This window comes from Lagenorhynchus albirostris, chromosome 15 (assembly GCF_949774975.1).
Source record: "Lagenorhynchus albirostris chromosome 15, mLagAlb1.1, whole genome shotgun sequence".
Classification (NCBI taxonomy): domain Eukaryota; kingdom Metazoa; phylum Chordata; class Mammalia; order Artiodactyla; family Delphinidae; genus Lagenorhynchus; species Lagenorhynchus albirostris.
Window position 1 is genome coordinate 49,703,672 of NC_083109.1, and position 15,431 is coordinate 49,719,102.

General features: G+C 59.6%; 1 protein-coding gene across 8 annotated transcripts in view; it reads left to right on the forward strand.

The window, feature by feature from the left end:
* The window catches only part of RAB11FIP3 (RAB11 family interacting protein 3), a 79,805-nt gene extending 68,353 nt beyond the window's left edge, over nucleotides 1-11,452 (forward strand). For 4 of the 8 annotated variants that reach the window (XM_060124978.1, XM_060124980.1, XM_060124981.1 and 1 more), the window contains 9 exons: nucleotides 2,543-2,636; nucleotides 3,053-3,127; nucleotides 3,421-3,524; nucleotides 6,371-6,511; nucleotides 8,657-8,738; nucleotides 9,286-9,423; nucleotides 9,516-9,671; nucleotides 9,780-9,920; nucleotides 9,995-11,452. In XM_060124978.1, the coding sequence (XP_059980961.1) occupies nucleotides 2,543-2,636; nucleotides 3,053-3,127; nucleotides 3,421-3,524; nucleotides 6,371-6,511; nucleotides 8,657-8,738; nucleotides 9,286-9,423; nucleotides 9,516-9,671; nucleotides 9,780-9,920; nucleotides 9,995-10,108 (1,045 nt within the window). In that variant the 3' untranslated portion in view covers nucleotides 10,109-11,452. The remainder of the gene's footprint in view (nucleotides 1-2,542; nucleotides 2,637-3,052; nucleotides 3,128-3,420; nucleotides 3,525-6,370; nucleotides 6,512-8,656; nucleotides 8,739-9,285; nucleotides 9,424-9,515; nucleotides 9,672-9,779; nucleotides 9,921-9,994) is intronic. The other 4 variants (XM_060124977.1, XM_060124983.1, XM_060124979.1 and 1 more) reach the window with 1 other exon arrangement.
* Nucleotides 11,453-15,431: the final 3,979 nt, after the last annotated feature.

Genomic DNA, 15,431 nt, shown 5'->3' on the forward strand with positions numbered 1-15,431 from the left:
TCCTTTCCACCGTTAATTACGCTGGGTGGAGTGAGAGGCGTGGTTCCAGTCTGGAAGTGCCTGCCCTGAGCTCTGCGGGCCTCTCTGGAGCGCGATCCAATCCGCAGAGCCCTCCACCCCACCTCCTGGTCCTGGAGCTCCTACCCCCGGAGCCCCTGCCCCCAGAGCCCCTGCCCCCGGAGCCCCTGAAGGCGGCCTCTCTGCTCTGGCTCCCCCACCCTTCTCTGAGCTCTGTCTCTCTTGCTAGAGGTCTCCCTCTGAGTGGGGTCCTGCCTGGCTGCCGACCTTCAGGTAGTTCATAGGCTGTGGTGCAGCCCGTTTGGAGGCCTACAGTCCTGAGTTGGGTGCCTGGTGGGGGCCGCCCCTCCCCCATCTGAGCTCCTCCCTTGCTGCCCCTCAGGTGCCAGCCGCCTGGGCTCTCCTCCAGCGTCCAGCGCCCTGGACATCTCATCTCTGGCCCTGTCTACCCTTCTGCTTCTGTCCCTGAGGATGTAAAACACTTGTTTTTCTTTTCCTATCATGTTAAGGGCTGAGGGTCCAGGGGAAGCAGAGGTGAATCCAAAGGCCCACCCTCCTCACTTGCTCTCTCCATCACCTGGGTCTTGGGAGCGTCCTAGTAATTCCAGACCATGCTTTGATCATAGTTTCAGCATTCCCTTCTCGCTCCACCTTTTACCCAAACAGCCTGCAGCTGGTGAGACTAAGGAAGCTGACTTGCCCTCCCAGCTCCCACACCAGGCACGTGGACGGACCTGGAGCCACCAGGGCCCGGCTCCTCGGCTTTTGGCCTCTGTGGCTGCTGCTCTGAGAATTCATCTTCCTTTGCAGATACCCTTTGGTATAAAAAAGGCCAGCCTGCAGGTGTTTGTTGTTTACAAACAGGCATCGTCTGCAGTCGGTGCACACACACACACACACACACACACACACACACGTGCACTTTGAATCTGCTGCTCTTCTGCCCTTAGAACTGCCACCAGCCTTCCAAGGAAACTCAAAATGCTTGCTGTCATTTCACTCTTGTGGCATCGTTTCAGCCCAGGCCTCTGACCTGGCTGTGTGCTCGCCTGGGTGCAGATGGCTCTGGGATCGGTGTGCCTGGGGACCTCACAGGGCGACAGCAGGTCTGGGGTCGGGTGACATTTAGGGTGCAGTCCCGTCCACCGGCCAGGCTTGACCTGACTCCCTTTGGGGTGGATCAGGCATCCCCCCCTTCCCCTGGTAGGTCTCCTGAGCCAGGATGGGCTTAAATAAACAAGCTCCCCACCCACCATGGGAGGAACCTTGCCTTTACCCTAAGGTGGCTACATGCTGTGGCCACACACCCTAACCCCAGATTCAGCCCTTGGAAAATGCCTGAACCCCTGGTCTGAGATCAGGATCGGGTGTCAGCCCCCAGGCTTTGGACCCTCCTCAGGGTGGTCTCTGGGTCTGGGGTGGGCAGCTTCCTGCCCCAGGAGTGGCGTCAGGAGCTCATGTTTAGGTCAAGGTCATGGATGTTAAGAGGAGTGATTAGATGGCAACTTGATGGCCTGTCCTCCCCTGGCCCTTGGGATTCAGCGCCCTCGGGGAATTGAGTGAAATCCACAGAAATGCCCGGATATGTACCCCCCAGGGCACAGTTGGAGATTGTGGTCTACAGGGATAAAGATGCCCTTCCTTTTTGTTCCCCTGAGAATGTTTCTGGAAAAGAAATGTAAGGAATGCGCAAGCTCAGTCAGTGCTGAAAAGGAAATAGAACTTCATATGTTTGGTAAAGAGACTGTACTTTTTTTTTTTTTTTTTTTTGGCCATGTGGCACGGCATGCGGGATCTTATTTCCCCAACCTGGGAACGAACCCGGGCCTGCTGCAATGGAAGCACAGAGTCCTAACCACTGGACCACCAGGGAAGTCCTGAGAGTGTACTTTTTAACAGTGTTTTATTGAACTGGCTCTGTGCTGTGTCCTTAGTTATGTGACAGCCTGCAGATCCCCATTCTGTAGCATAGGGAGGGTGCCTAGCTTCCTCAGGGTCACACAGTGCTGAGGCTCCTCCCGCATGTGTCAGAGCCAAGGGCTTGTGCCCTTTTCACGGTCGGCCCCCAGAGGCCCCGAGTGTGTCTTGCCATGGCTGCCCCAGGAGGTGTGCCTGGAAGTCAGAGATGGAGAGGACGTGGAAGTTACGGTGTGCCCACAGGTCATGACCTTGAATTAATGTTTCATGGCTCGGGGAAGATGAGATTATTTCATATCACTGAGAGGAGTGACGTCCTGTTTTATTGCCCAAGTTCAAAGTATCTTGGCCCAGTAGCTGGTAGGGAAGAAGGCCGGGCCCGTTGGGCTCCACAGACTATGGCCTGTTCACCCAGCCCTCGGTAGTGGTGTCCTGCCCGGAGTCCCCTTCGGTGGAGACCTGGCCGCCTACTGCTGGGTTCTGCTTTCCAGACCAGCCTGGGGGTGCTCATGTGTACAGGCCTGGCCGCGAGGTTGTCCCTCTTCTTTGCTCTCCTTGCTCTGCTGAAGGACCTTCTCTGGACAGGGCTGTCATTTATTCTCCCCAGGCACCTGCATCAGTCAGGGGCCCTGACCATGGAGGCCCTGCAGGACCCTCCCCCAGACCCTGTGGAGGGCATGGAAGAGGACATTGCTGACAAGGTAGGCCCTGGATGGATGGCAGGGCCGGAGGGCCACGTGTGGACAACTCAGCGGCCTCAGGCGCAGGCCCCCAGTGGGTGTGTTGAGTGAGGTGCGCAGAGGGCACAGTGGGAGGTGGTGATGGCGCCGGCAGGGCTGCGCCGTCCACCAGCCCTGATGATCTCTGGCGGGTTTCCTCGGGTTGGCAGCTGCGGGGTGAACAGGAGAGGTGTCACGTTGTCCACGGAGAGGTGCCGGCCAGGGAGGCGGGAGGGCCCGCAGCCTGCAGTGATCCTAGAGCCAGGACGGTGGAATCGGCCACTCCTGAGAGGTTGCTGGGGCAGGGTGGCCACAGACACCCCCCCCACCTTCTCTCCCACCTCCTTCTGTCCCCCTCGCCCACCTCACCCTGCCCCCCGCCTCCTGGACCTCTTCAGCACCTCCAGCATCTCAGCTCTGCAGAGCCCTCCCCAGCTCTCCGGTCTGGCCGTCATGCCTCCCACCACCGCCTGGTGAGCGTGTCTGGCTCCAAACCCCGGGCCTTTCTGTCACTCGAGTCCCCAGTGTGAGCCGCCTCTGTGGGCTGTGTCTGGCGGAGCAGTGGCCCTGCCTGCGGCCCCTCAGCTCCTTTGCCTTTGAGGGTCGAGGGCACCACGTGCTCCCCCGTCCTCACTGGTGCCCATAGGGCTGCGCTGCCTTGTTCACAGGGCGTCTCCAGCCTGGTGGGCATGGCCTCCAGGACAGTCTGCGTGGGGCACACACTCTCCCACCCCCTTGATTCTCAAGCCACCATCTTGCTCCCCAGGTTGTCTTCCTGGAGAAGCGAGTGTCGGAGCTGGAAAAGGACACAGCTGCCAACGGGGAGCAGCACAGCCGGCTGAGGCAGGAGAACCTCCAGCTGGTGCACAGGTGAGCGCAGGCCTCTTAGTGCCTGTGGGATGTGATCCGCCCCCTGGTCGTTCTCCTTCCTTCAGGTTCTCTGAGCACCACCCTCCATTCAGCTGCTGGATGGTGTGGGGTGAGCAAGGCTCCTGCTGAGGGCTCTCCCCAGAGGAAAGGGCGAGGGAGGGACCTCTCAGGAGAAGCCGGGGCCAACACCCGGCCTGCAGACTGCCCGGCTGGGATTCCCGTCTGGGGGTGTCTGGCGTGTGCCCCGCTTCCAAGACCTGTCCTTACCAAAGGTGCGCCCCCCACCCCACGCAGGCTTGCTTCATCTCCGCATCTCCTGGACAAGGAAACCAAGGCAGCAAGTCGGGGCTCTGGGGTGGGGCCAGTGCCTCCAGAGCTCCCTGTGCTCGGGTACTTGACCCACCCTTGAAGCATGGGGTCCTCATGGGGCGTAGCAGTGTGACCGAGCCCCATGTGGGAGCCGCGAGCTCTGAGTTAGAAATAACAGCCGTGTGGAAGTCGGTGTAAGGAGGGAGCAGGTGCTTCCCCATCTCCTGTTTTGCAGACTTTTCACAGCACGTGGTGTGGTTTTCGGTGTTGGGAAGCTGGTCACGCTGTGTACCTCACCCCAGTTTGCAGCACTTCTCCTGCAGAGGACAAGGGACTTGGCCTGTGTGCAGCCAGAGCCTTGGGGTCACAGACCCCTTTCAAGAGGTCCAGAGGCTGGGAGCACTGCATGTGTTCTGGGCGAAGCCTGGCCCTGCCGAACCCTCTGCAGCCCCAGGCTCTTCACCCTCCGAACACTTGTACCAGCGCTGGACACGGGCCCCGAGGCTCTGGGGGACGCTGGCCTCCTGTTGTGGCTTCTCCTGGGCGAGATGGGCCTTCATGACCTGTCCTCCTGCTCTTGGAGGCTGGGAACCGGGATGTGCCATGCTGTCCTGGGCGCCTCGCCCACTGCTATAACAGAGCAGCAGAAGCACGTTCTCCTGTGTGGTCGAGACCCTGGCTCGGGGGCCACCTGCTTTCCTGCCCTGCTTTCCTGCTGCAGAGCCAGAGGTGGGGTCGGCCCTGCTTATGCGAGGGCTGGGGCTCCAGTGCTGCGTCTGCAGGACGTTCCTTACTCCCTCCCTGTCCTTGTCCAGGGAGATCTGGATGGGCCACCAGACTCCTTTCTCCAGCTGACTGGAGGTTCATCTCATCCAATGGGCACTTATCAGTTATCCACGTTTGTGGTGGAAAGTCCACACTCTGTGCCCTGCCCGGCCACCCAGCCCCAGGGCCTGTCATATCCACTTCCTGGGGCCGTTTCTGCCAGTGTTTGCCTAAGTTCCCCTCAAGCACACACTCCTGCCGCTGCTGCTTGGCGTTTCCCAGCCGCACTGACCCGCCGCACTGCTCTCCTTTCCTTCCATCCTAGGAGTTCCACCTGCTTTCTCCACATCTGGTTTCTTATTCTCCAGATCCTGCATTTCTTCTTTGCTTACTCGCTTTCTGAGCAGATGCCTTACTCGCAGCATAGGAGCCAGGCTTCCTAAGGCCTCACGTGTCTGAAAACGGGGTTGTGTCGTGTCCCCCCTCCACCACCACCATCGATAGTGTGGCTGAGTCTGGGATCCCGCTGGGAGCTGGGTCCCTGGAAGCCGGCTCCGCTGCCGTCTGTCCCGTCTGTGACCAAGGCCCTGGCACCGCTGGGCTCACTGCTCTGTGGGGTCCTATTCTCTCCCAACGCTGTGAGGGTCTCTTGTTGTTTCCTGTGCTGAGGGCACGTGGTTTCCAGCCTTTAAATCTGGAAAACGTGTCTCTCAGAGTTTCTTCCATTTTCTTGTCTGTCTGAACTTCTGTTAATCAGATATCAGACCTTATGGACCTTCCTTCTCATTTTCTTTACTTCCTTATTCTCTAACTTTCTCATTATTCTTTTTTTCTGTGTAATAATCTTTGGTTTTCTCCTTCAGTTATTCTATTGAATTTAAAATTTTGTCGTGTCGTAGTTTTAATGGCTAAGAGTTACTTCTGTTACCCATTCCTTCTGCGACAGCTGCTCCTGTTTCGTGGACGTGGTGTCTCAGGCCTCTGAGGGTGATAGTTACAGGGCTTCTGTGGTGTTTCCCACATGATGTGTGTCTCCTTCAGGTCGTTTTTTCTGTTTGCTTTGGCCACTTTGTATTAAGAGCTTTCCTGTGATGTCTGGTGGTCTTTGGCTGTCTGTTCACTCTTGGGTGCGAAGCACCAAAAAGCAGATGAGAAACCCTGTGTGGACGGGCAGCTTGGAGGCATGGGCTCCGGCCGTCCGCAGGCAGGGCCCAGAGCCCTTCTCTGCGGTTTGGTCCGTTCCTGTCTCCTGCACTTGGGAGTGGTGGTCTGGGAAGAGGCCAGGGTCAGGGTCCCCATGTGTACCTTCCTTCTGTCCGCATGTTCTTGCTATACCTGCCTTCGAGTCTGCCATGGCTGACCTGGGTGGGGTGGGTCTGTACACCATGTCTCCAGCCTGTTATCAGTATCAGTGCAAGGTGCTCTGGGGCCAGGCACCTGGTGGGCTTGTGCCCGGGAGGGTCTCCTGCCCACACCCAGCGAGCAGGAGGCAACTGTGGGTGCAGGCCAGGATGGGGGTAATTCCCCCTGGGAATGATGGGGACTGTCCTTGCCGTCAGGACTGTGCCGTGGTCTGAAGGCCAGTCACCCTCTGTGAGGTGAAGGGTGTTTGGGGGGATACATGTCCTGCTTCAGAACTGCCCTTGACTAGAGCTGTGGGCCATTGGGGGACGTCTCAGTGCCTTCCTGTCCCCCCTCTGGGCAGGGCCGCTCTCTCCAGCTCTGGGCTCAGCATCTCAGGACGGTTTCTCCCCTCCCCCTCTGCCTTGCAGAGCCAATGCCCTGGAGGAGCAGCTCAAGGAGCAGGAGCTGAGAGCCTGCGAGATGGTCCTGGAGGAGACACGCAAGCAGAAGGAGCTCCTGTGCAAGATGGAGCGAGAGAAGAGCATCGAGATCGAGAACCTGCAGGCCAGGTGGGGGAGAGGGGGGACGGGGGACCCGCGGGCCAGGTTGGGGAGAGGGGGACGGGGGACCAGCAGGTCAGGTGGGGGAGAGGGGGACGGGGGACCCGCAGGTCAGGTGGGGGAGAGGGCTGATGAGAAATGCAGCTGGGCTCTCACCACAACAGCTTGCCACCCCAGGAGGGCACGATACCTAGGAACAAATTTGATTTTACGAACAGTGGAAAAACCTTTATGAAGAAAACTAAAAAACTCTACTGAAGGCCACAAAGTATTTGAAGGCAAAGACTGACACTACCTGGATGTCACTTTCTCTAATCTTTCTCCAGTGGATGCTGCACCATTCAAAATCAAAGTCAAACTCTTTTTTAAGGCAACTTGAGAAAATTACCCCTATGCTCCCCTGAAGGCATAAGCCTTAGATAAGTCAAGAAAACGGGAGCATACTCTGTGCAGACACCCCACAAAGGCACAGGAGTGGACCAGGAACTCAGGCTGGGGGCGTCCACTCACGGTGACACGTGGATCTCAAACGTTGTTTGTCAAAGAAAACCAGCAGAGAACCTAGATGTCCACAAGTTAACAGTCACCTGGAGGTTCCTGCTCATCCTCCCTCTGCAGAGCTCGCTCCTGGGTGGGTAGTGACGGGGAGGCGGGTATTTCACAGTCTTCTTAACTGAATGGGCACCACTCTCAGCCTTCATCGTGCAGCCATTTTACCCTCGTGAATGACAACTCTAGGCTCTTTAGCATGTGTTTACCTCCAGCTCTTAAAGCTGGAAAATACATTTTGACACATTTTCAACAGTGGGAGGTGGCAGGAGGGACTGCACACAGAGCTGTGCTGGGGTCTTCCTGGACGGGAGGCCTCCCCGGGGGCTGGCCTGCGGTGTCACCTCCCGGGAAAGCCTTCTTCCTGGGCCTCGGCACAGTGCCATCCAGTGGACCTGCAGGCCACAGCCTCTCCGTGGGGCCCTGTCCACCGGGCTATGGGTGCCTAGGGGCGGGCCGTCCTGCCTCCCGTGTCTGCCAGCACCAGAGCCTGCACGGCAGGGGGCATCCTGCTGGCTGAGTGGGACATCCTGCTGGCCGAGTGGGACAGCAGCTGCAGGAGCCCGAGGTGGACAGGGCCTCATGAGGCCCTCACAGAGCAAGATGGGACTTGGGGTCACCGCTGCCTGCTCTTTGCACCTCAGTTAGCAGCTCCATGTGCCTGGACCCTGGTGGCCTCCCTCAGCTCCCTGGGGTTCTTGCGGGGGTGAGGACAGCGGGGCCATGGAAGGAACTGGGGATTCTTGGAGAAGGGCTGGGTCTGTGGCTGGGACAGAGGAAAACCGGCAGAGCCTGGGGTGCCAGGAAGCAGGGAGGTGCTTGAACAGAAGCACACGCAGACGACGGTATGTCATGGCTCCCAGTGGGCATAGCTGGGGCACAGTAGGAACCGCCATCCAGAGTGTAACCCAACGTGGACTCCTGCAAAGGAGACCAAATAACACACAGACATGTCCGCTCGGGGGTCCCTGGAGCGTGGACTGGACCCCATGACTGGCCTCCAGACAACAGAGAAGGAACGGGAAAAGGAGAACTTGACAGAGGAGACACCTGGCAGACACACCCCAACCAGGCGATCCAGGTCAACGTCACCCATGATGCGAAGGGCACCTCTCCTCTGTGGGATTCTCCCCAAACCCACAACCTGTCCAGTCACGAGAAGACACCAGACAAACCCAGTCTGAGGGACATTTTACCAAATACATGACCAGACCTGCTCAGAACTGTCAAGGTCATGAAGAGCCCAGGAAGTCCAGAGATTGCTGCAGACCAGAGGGGACAGAGGAGCCATGACGGCTAATGCGGTGCGGGGACACCAGACGGGAAGGAGCGCTGGTGGGAAAGCTGTGTTGAGTCCATGGGTTGGTCATTTGCATTTCCAGCGTGGGTGTGATGAACGCCACGATGGTGAGCAGATGCCTGGAGAAGCCGAAAGGGGCTCAGGGTCCGTGGAACTCACTCTGTGTCTGCAGCTTCTCTGTAAACCAGAGGTGTGTGGAGACACCATCCTGGCTTATAAGAAGCTTTGGCCCAGGGCCCTTGTGTGGGTGCGTGTGGTGGCCGGGGGACAGCTCTGCGGGTCCCAGCCTTGTTCTTGTGACCCAGGCTGCAGCAGCTGGACGAGGAGAACAGTGAGCTGAGGTCCTGCATGCCCTGCCTGAAGGCCAGCATCGAGCGCTTGGAGGAGGTAAGCTGCCGGCCAGACTCTCCCCGCCCTCCGCCCCAGGTGACTTTGGGCCATCGGGACCTGAGACAGGTTCTCCAAAGCAGGGCAGCCGCACTGTCGGCCGATGGGCCTGTGGGGGTGTGGCTGCAGGCCAGGAAGCTGTGCTGCTCGAGAGCAGGCTGGTGGCCCCGGGGGTGAGGGAGCCAGGACACACTGGGCCTGGCCGTCCCTTTCCTGGAAGATGCGCGACCCTGCCTGGCTTCCCGGCATCCTTGGGCCTGAAGAGTCACGCATAGATTAACACCTGGTTTGAATCTAGGATGATGTCCTTGAGGGGCTGACTTCAGCTTGACCCCTTGTGCCCCGTGGTCCCCTCCACACCCGGGGACCCCTGGGCAACTCTGCACCCTGAGGACATCTGAGAGCACTTGGGCTCTGGCCTCCTCCCAGAAACAGTCCCGAGCGCCTCGCAGGCCCACCTGCCACGTGTTGGGCGCAGACAGCTGAGGAGAGCTGCATGGATGGGCGGCAGACAGGCATGTCTCCGGCAACTGTTTCGTTCTTGCAGGAGAAGCAGAAGCTGCTAGATGAGATTGAGGAGCTGTCTCTACGGCTCAGTGAGGAACAGGAGAACAGGAGGAAGCTGGGGGACAGGCTGAGCCACGAGAGGCACCAGTTCCAGAGGGACAAGGAGGCGACCCAGGAGGTGAGCACAGAGCCCCGGGGTTCCCCCCCCATTGGCGTTCAGACCACCCCAGAGGTCCTGAAGCCAAGCTGAGCCAACCCCCACTGCTGCAGCTGATCGAGGACCTGCGCAAGCAGCTGGAGCATCTGCAGCTCTTCAAGCTGGAGGCCGAGCAGAGGAGGGGCCGCAGCAGCAGCGCAGGCCTGCAGGAGTACAACAGCCGCACGCGGGAGAGTGAGCTGGAGCAGGAGGTCCGGAGGCTGAAGCAGGTGCGGGCTGGGCTCACGCTTCTGGGGGTCGACATGGGGGTGCATGGGGGCCGGTGCCCGAGTTGGTGGTCCTGCCTCGGCCCAGAAGTGACACCCTGTGTCCCCCAGGACAACCGCAGCCTGAAGGAGCAGAATGACGAGCTCAACGGGCAGATCATCAACCTGAGCATCCAGGGCGCCAAGAACCTCTTCTCCACGGCCTTCTCTGAGTCTCTGGCCGCAGAGATCAGCTCTGTCTCCCGCGACGAGGTAACGCCCCGCCCCGTCCCCTGCGGGCGTCCGCAGTCTGGGCACCTGGCACCGACCCCTAGCTCCTCCCACAGCTCATGGATGCCATCCAGAAGCAGGAGGAGATCAACTTCCGCCTGCAGGACTACATCGACAGGATCATCGTGGCCATCATGGAGACCAACCCATCCATCCTGGAGGTCAAGTAGTGCCACTCAGCGGGGCTCCAGCACAGCACACACGCAGCTGAGACCGAGGTCCCTCACCCACCGTGGAGCACACAGCTGGGCAGGGCAGGGCAGGGGAGGAGGGATGCTGGGACCGGAGCCTGCGGTGGCTCTGGCCTCTCGCTATGCCCTCCTTTCTGCAGAGAGTGAGGGACAGTCTCTCAGGCTGGGGTGAACCCCTCTGTGACCTCTCCCACGCTTCCTGCCTTGTCAGGGAAAAAAGGAATGAAATGGGTCCCCGCCGGGGGTGCTACTCCCTGTGCCCGCCAGGCACCCTAACCTGGTGCCATCCAAGTCTCAGCCACTCCTGGATGGCATAGAAGCCCCAGGACCCTGGCGCCAGACATGGTGGGGCAGGGGGAGGACAAGCAGGAGAGGCCAGTGTGTGTCAGGGTCTGGCCAGGAGCTGTAGGGCCGCCCCCCCCCCCAGCTTTCCTGGAGCTGCTCAGGCTGGCACCCAACCAGAAGGGGCCCCTTGGTCCAGCTTCAGGCCCAGGGGCCTCTAGGCCACAGGTCTGTGCTCACGGCCAGCCTCTCGTTGCAGTAACTCTGGGCGCTGACGCTCCTGTGACTTGAGAGTCATGGCGTGGAATGTGCTGTCTGTATCGGGTGGGTGTTGCTGTTCCCCTCTGACCCTGGGGGTTCAGGCAGGGCTGTGGCTCCCAGGGGTGTGTCCTCTCCTCCCTGTGCGGATCTCCGCTGGCCCGAGGAAACCAAACGTCTGGAACCAGTTTCCTCTGGGAGTTTGAGGTCTTTAGGAGTCGTCCTGTCTCCACAAGGTGCACTTTGCAGGAGGCTGGGGCGGGCAGGCTCTCACAAGTACACAGTTCAAGGCCTTCCTGGTGGTTTGGGGGCTCCTTCAAGGAAGCCCCTGCCCGGCACTTGCACTGCCAGGAGCAGCAGCATCACCCACAGGGGCTGCTGGGCCTGCCCCCCGAGCCTGAGCGCCAGCCAGGAGCCTCCGGGTGCTCCCAGGTGGGCCAAGACCCTGCACACAGGCGGGCCACCGTTGTGTGCGAGCGCATACGTGAGGGTGTGTGTGTGCGTGCGTGCGTGAGCAAGCGTGTGTGTGGCTCTGTGTCCCTCCACCCTCCACGTGGCCCACCTTCTACACTAAGATTTAAGACGTTGCCTCGTATTGTATATTTTGGGGAAAGCTTTGGGTGTAAATCAATGTAAACTTGGAGGAGAGATTTTTCTATCGTGTAGAGTAGGTATTTTTTATAGATTGAAGGTTGATCAATTTTTTAATACTTCTAAGAGAGAAAACTATCTGTGTATACACATGAAATATATATATGTACGATAATAAACACTGGAACTCTGCTCCCCGCCCAGCTGTGAGCCGCCACACAGACTGGGTCTGTTTCTGTGAACACAAGCTGCTCTGAGACCTTCATGCAGACGCCGGGCACTGGCTGGCACGCTGACCCTGTTTTCACCCCCTCGAGAAGGATTTCCAGGCCGAGCAACAGTGGCCTGGATGATGTAGGAGCACGAGGCCGGGGGACCCAGCACCAATGAAAGTTGGTGCTGCATGTGAGGGGGCTGACGGGCGGGCCAGGAGCTCCCCATGGTGTCATCTGGGCTTGGACAGCAGGAGGCCTTCTGGTCCAGCCAACCCCTCTCAGAGGCAGCAGGATTCCCCCTCCTGTCTGGGCCCACAGGGGAGTCCAACTGGGGATGCTCCTGGGGTGGGGCGACGTGGTGGGGCCCCAGGGCCATGTGTTCATGGTAGGACACAGCCCCCAAGTGCAGCCTGGCTGCTGACATGGTGCTGAGGGCCAGCCAGGCCTAAGTGGGTAGGGGCAGACACAGTACCCAAAGGAAGACACAGGAAAGGCAAAGGCACCATGGGATTGGGCAGGAAAGGCTTGGCATGGAAGCCAGGGAAGGAGAACTCAGGTGCCACTGCAGTCATAGGGATGCCGCCAAGGAGCTTCTAAGGGTGAGTGACCAAATCTGACTTGAAGGGGGGCTGTTAGCTAAAAGTCCCCCAAACTTGACTCCCTGGCCTAGGCATCTCCCACCTCCTAGCACGGAGCTACCTGTGTACCAGACACAGATGGAGAAACTGGGTCCCCACCCGACCACCCAGTGGGGCAGAGAAGGGTTTGAACCCAGGTCTGCTCCCCACTCAGCCCCCGGGTGATGACAGGTTGGCCTGGCCTGCAGCAAGCAGGGCCCCCAAGGCCTTGTCCTCAGCTGGGGGTGTGGCATTAAGACACTCTGAGGGTCACCAGGAGCCCTGGGTGCTGTGTGAGTAGCACCGAAGGGGCAATTGGAGGGTGTGGATGTGTCGCAGGAGTTCCTGCCTGGAGCCGGCATCCCTGCCAGGATTCGGGGGAGGGCCTGGAGAGGATGCAGGCCCCCAACCATGCTCCTGCGGCTCAGAGGGGGTAGCTCCTCAGAGTCAATACATACATCATCAAGTTCATTAGTGGGGGGCTTCCCTGGTGGCGCAGTGGTTGAGAGTCCACCTGCCGATGCAGGGGACACGGGTTCGTGCCCCGGTCCGGGAAGATCCCACATGCCGCGGAGCGGCTGGGCCCGTGAGCCATGGCCGCTGAGCTTGCACGTCCGGAGCCTGTGCTCCACAACAGGAGAGGCCACAACAGTGAGAGGCCCGTGTACTGCAAAAAAAAAAAAAAAAAAAAAAAAGTTCCTTAGTGGGGCTGGGACTTGTGCCTGGCCACCCCCAGGGCCCAGTGCTTGCCAGGTGCAACCAGTGGGCCACGTGGCCAGGGCAGCCAGGGAGGGCAGCATTGTGGTGGGGCCTGGGGTGCGGGCTTCACCCCCAGACTCTTGGTGGAGTTGCACAAGGGGGCCGGCTCAGCACTGGGGGTACCGGGGTGCTCCAGCAGGTTCAGGAGGTCAGTGGGGGCCTGGAAGGGCCTTGTCCCTAGCCTTGCTGCACTGGGGACATCTCTGCTGACCTGGAAGGAGGCCAGTGCCTCTGCTTTGACACCGGGTGATGTCCCAGGTCTGTCCGTCGGGAGCTTGAAGGGCCCATCTCTGCCTAGGAGAAGCTGGGTGTGGGGAGAGGCCTTTCCATCAGGTGAAGCCAAAACCAGGAAGGAGCTCCTCCCCGTACCCCACTGAGGCCTGCCAACCCGTTCCATTTCCACTCTCAAACGTGGGGGCCTGTCTGCAGTCCAGCTGGTCCCACCAGCCAAGGCTGAGATCCTTGCCCTGGTCCTGCAGGGGTCCCAGCCCTACTAGAGACAGAGCCCCCTTGGGACAAGGTGGGGTGGGAGAACACATGACAAAAACCCATTGTAAATGGAAATGGCAGTGCCTCGCTGCTGCACAGGAAGAGCTTCCTGGAGAGCCCAGGCAGAGTGTGCCCAGAGGGTGCTGGAGGGGACCGCGGAGTACACATGAGGCCACTGTCAAAAGTGCATCTCTCCCGTGTGGGGAGCCCCCACCCCCAGCCCCAAAGCAGATCCTGTCTCAAGTCAGCTCCTCCCCCACGTTGCTAGAGCCCCGGCTTCACCCTTCAAGGTCTTGGCCAAAGAGCACAGAGCAAGACTGCCCCTCCCCTGGAAGCAGACTGCTGGCAGGTGGCTGCACAGCTGGCCCCAGCCCCTGGTTCCTCGTGCCCCACGTGTACTGCCCGGGTCCTTGGCTCAGCCTGCTCCAGCCTGTCCACACTAAAGGAAGGGGTGCCCGCCTTCGCCCCCAGCCCTGTGGCACCAGCGCCTGTCACTCCACCTGCTGGTGGTTCAGAGACCAGGAGATGGAGGCCCTGTGAGGGCATCTCACAAAGCAGGTGATTACGGGTCGTTATGTAAAACCTGCCAGAGCACAGGTGTGTCCTGTCCTCAGCCGCCTGCTGGCCTCAGCTCCCACGTGCCTGTCACACCACGGAGGGTCCCTGTGCCCTCATCTCCATAGAATCTCCACTCCTTGAGAGCATTTGTTCACTGCTGTGTCCCAAAGCTGCGAAAAGCACGAGTGAGACCTGCACAGGGACACTTGAACTAATGCCGCCCCCCACCCCCTCTCCCCTCTGGGTGGCCATCTCCTGAAGGTCACTTATCTTCTGCTTTATAGTTACTTAAAATTTACACCTATGTGACTGAGAACATTTAAGATGATCACAGGTTGACCGTACAGATGCGTCCCTGGTCTCGCTGCTCTGGTCCTCTTGCTGCCCCTGCACATGAAACCTGTTCCTTCCAGTTCCCTCCTGGGACAGTCTTGAAGAATCCTCCTGAGGCCCTCTTCTGGTGACTGGGCTCTCTCCCTATGACAGCAGGCCTTGGCCCCTTACTGGGGAGAGCTGGGATGCTCCTGCTCTCTCCCCACCCCCACGTAGGGACTGGCTCTGCAAAACCCTGCAGTGAACTGGCAGGAACCTCAGCTATCAGGTCACCAGCCTCAACTTCGGCTGTTTTTCTTGTTGGGAGGTTATAGGGCTGTGGACACCGGTTCTGGCCCAATCACCCCAGGCAGTGCAGACGGAAGAGGGCTGGGAAGGAAAGGGACTTGTGGTCACTGAGCCACCACTAGGAGTCGGCCCTTGACTCCATCCTCTAGTGATTCTGCAGCCAGCAGGCCTTGGTCAGAGGCCTGTCATTGTCACCTTCGTGCAGGTAAGGAAGCTGGAAGTGGGCTGAGTCCCCAGAGGCACTCAGGAAGCAGCTCTGTCTCGGCTGTCTGAGCCCAAGCACCTATGATTGGGACGTGGGTGTCCTGGCTGCAGCACCTGCAGAATAAGATGGAGGTTTTCCAGGAGCATTCAGCGCTGTCCCTGAAGGTCCTACTGGCTGGACGCTGGAGCAAACATTACCTAACCTCCCCTTGCAAAACTCCTCTCCATCTGGAGGCAGAATTGGACCACAACCACTCTCCTTAAATCTGTCTTAGCTTAGGGGCCTTGCTTCCGTGTCTCCTGCATGGGCCGTGCCTTCTCAGGATCCCCACGCGCCCCTGAATACCAGGGTCCCTGGAGCTCCGACCTCAGCATCCCCACTCCCCGCTGTGGCTTCTCCGTGCTTCGGTTGTGCCTGGTAAACCGCTGACACCAAAGCGCTTTCAGCAGATCCTGCTGCCTCCACAGCCTCTAGGCGACAGAGGGACCTCCGGCTGCCCAAAGGACAGGGAGCGGCCGCCCCTGAGGAGACTCTTTGCGAATGGGGGCGGATTCTGCTCAGAGGCCCCCCGCTCACCACACCGGCTTCCTTCCTGCCAGGCGCCGGACTGCGCCTCCCTCCGTCCTCCCAGCGGCGCGGGGTGCTGGTTTCCCCGGTGGCCGAGGAGAAACTGGGGCTCAGACAAGCAACGTGCCCAAGTCACACTG